This window comes from Phalaenopsis equestris, unplaced genomic scaffold, assembly GCF_001263595.1.
Source record: "Phalaenopsis equestris unplaced genomic scaffold, ASM126359v1 Scaffold186515, whole genome shotgun sequence".
Taxonomy (NCBI): domain Eukaryota; kingdom Viridiplantae; phylum Streptophyta; class Magnoliopsida; order Asparagales; family Orchidaceae; genus Phalaenopsis; species Phalaenopsis equestris.
The window spans coordinates 1-675 of NW_018206464.1; the positions used below are offsets into that span (position 1 = coordinate 1).

General features: G+C 45.3%; 1 protein-coding gene across 1 annotated transcript; it reads left to right on the forward strand.

The window, feature by feature from the left end:
- Positions 1-12: 12 nt before the first annotated feature.
- Positions 13-577, forward strand: LOC110034405 (laccase-22-like; the record flags this gene model as incomplete). Its single annotated transcript, XM_020738671.1, has 1 exon — positions 13-577. A coding segment is annotated over one exon (565 nt), but the record flags the coding sequence as incomplete, so codon positions are not given.
- Positions 578-675: the final 98 nt, after the last annotated feature.

The window sequence follows — 675 nt, forward strand, 5'->3', positions numbered from 1 at the left end:
AACGCAACTCCGATAGCCACTAGTTTCTCCAACTCTCTCCTAAGCCTCAATTCAAGAGAATTTCCTGCCAATGTGCCCCTGGAGATCGATCACTCACTCCTCTTCACTATTGGATTAGGGGTAAACCCTTGCGCCACATGCATCAATGGGAGCCGCGTGGTGGCTGCGATCAACAATATTAGTTTTGTTATGCCGTCGACTTCTTCATTGTTACAAGCACATTTCTTCAATTTATCTAGAGTGTTTACGGCTGATTTCCCCGGGAAGCCACCATTGGCGTTTAATTACACGGGAACGGGTCCGAGAAATTTGAGGACATTGACGGGGACCAGACTTTACAGACTTAGGTATAATTCGACGGTGCAGCTTGTGTTGCAGGATACAGGGATTATTGCGCCTGAAAGCCATCCCATACATCTACACGGGTTCAATTTTTTCGTGGTGGGGATGGGAGTTGGGAACTATAACCCTAAGGCCTCGCCATCGGTGTTTAATCTAGTTGATCCTATTGAGAGGAATACTGTTGGAGTTCCGTCGGGCGGGTGGGCGGTGCTAAGATTCAGAGCCGATAACCCAGGTACATCAATCTCATATGCTTGCTAAATTATTGTGGTAAGGTGGAGAGTTAAATGCAGAGTTAGCATTGAGATTTTTATTTCACATAAAAAAAAAAAA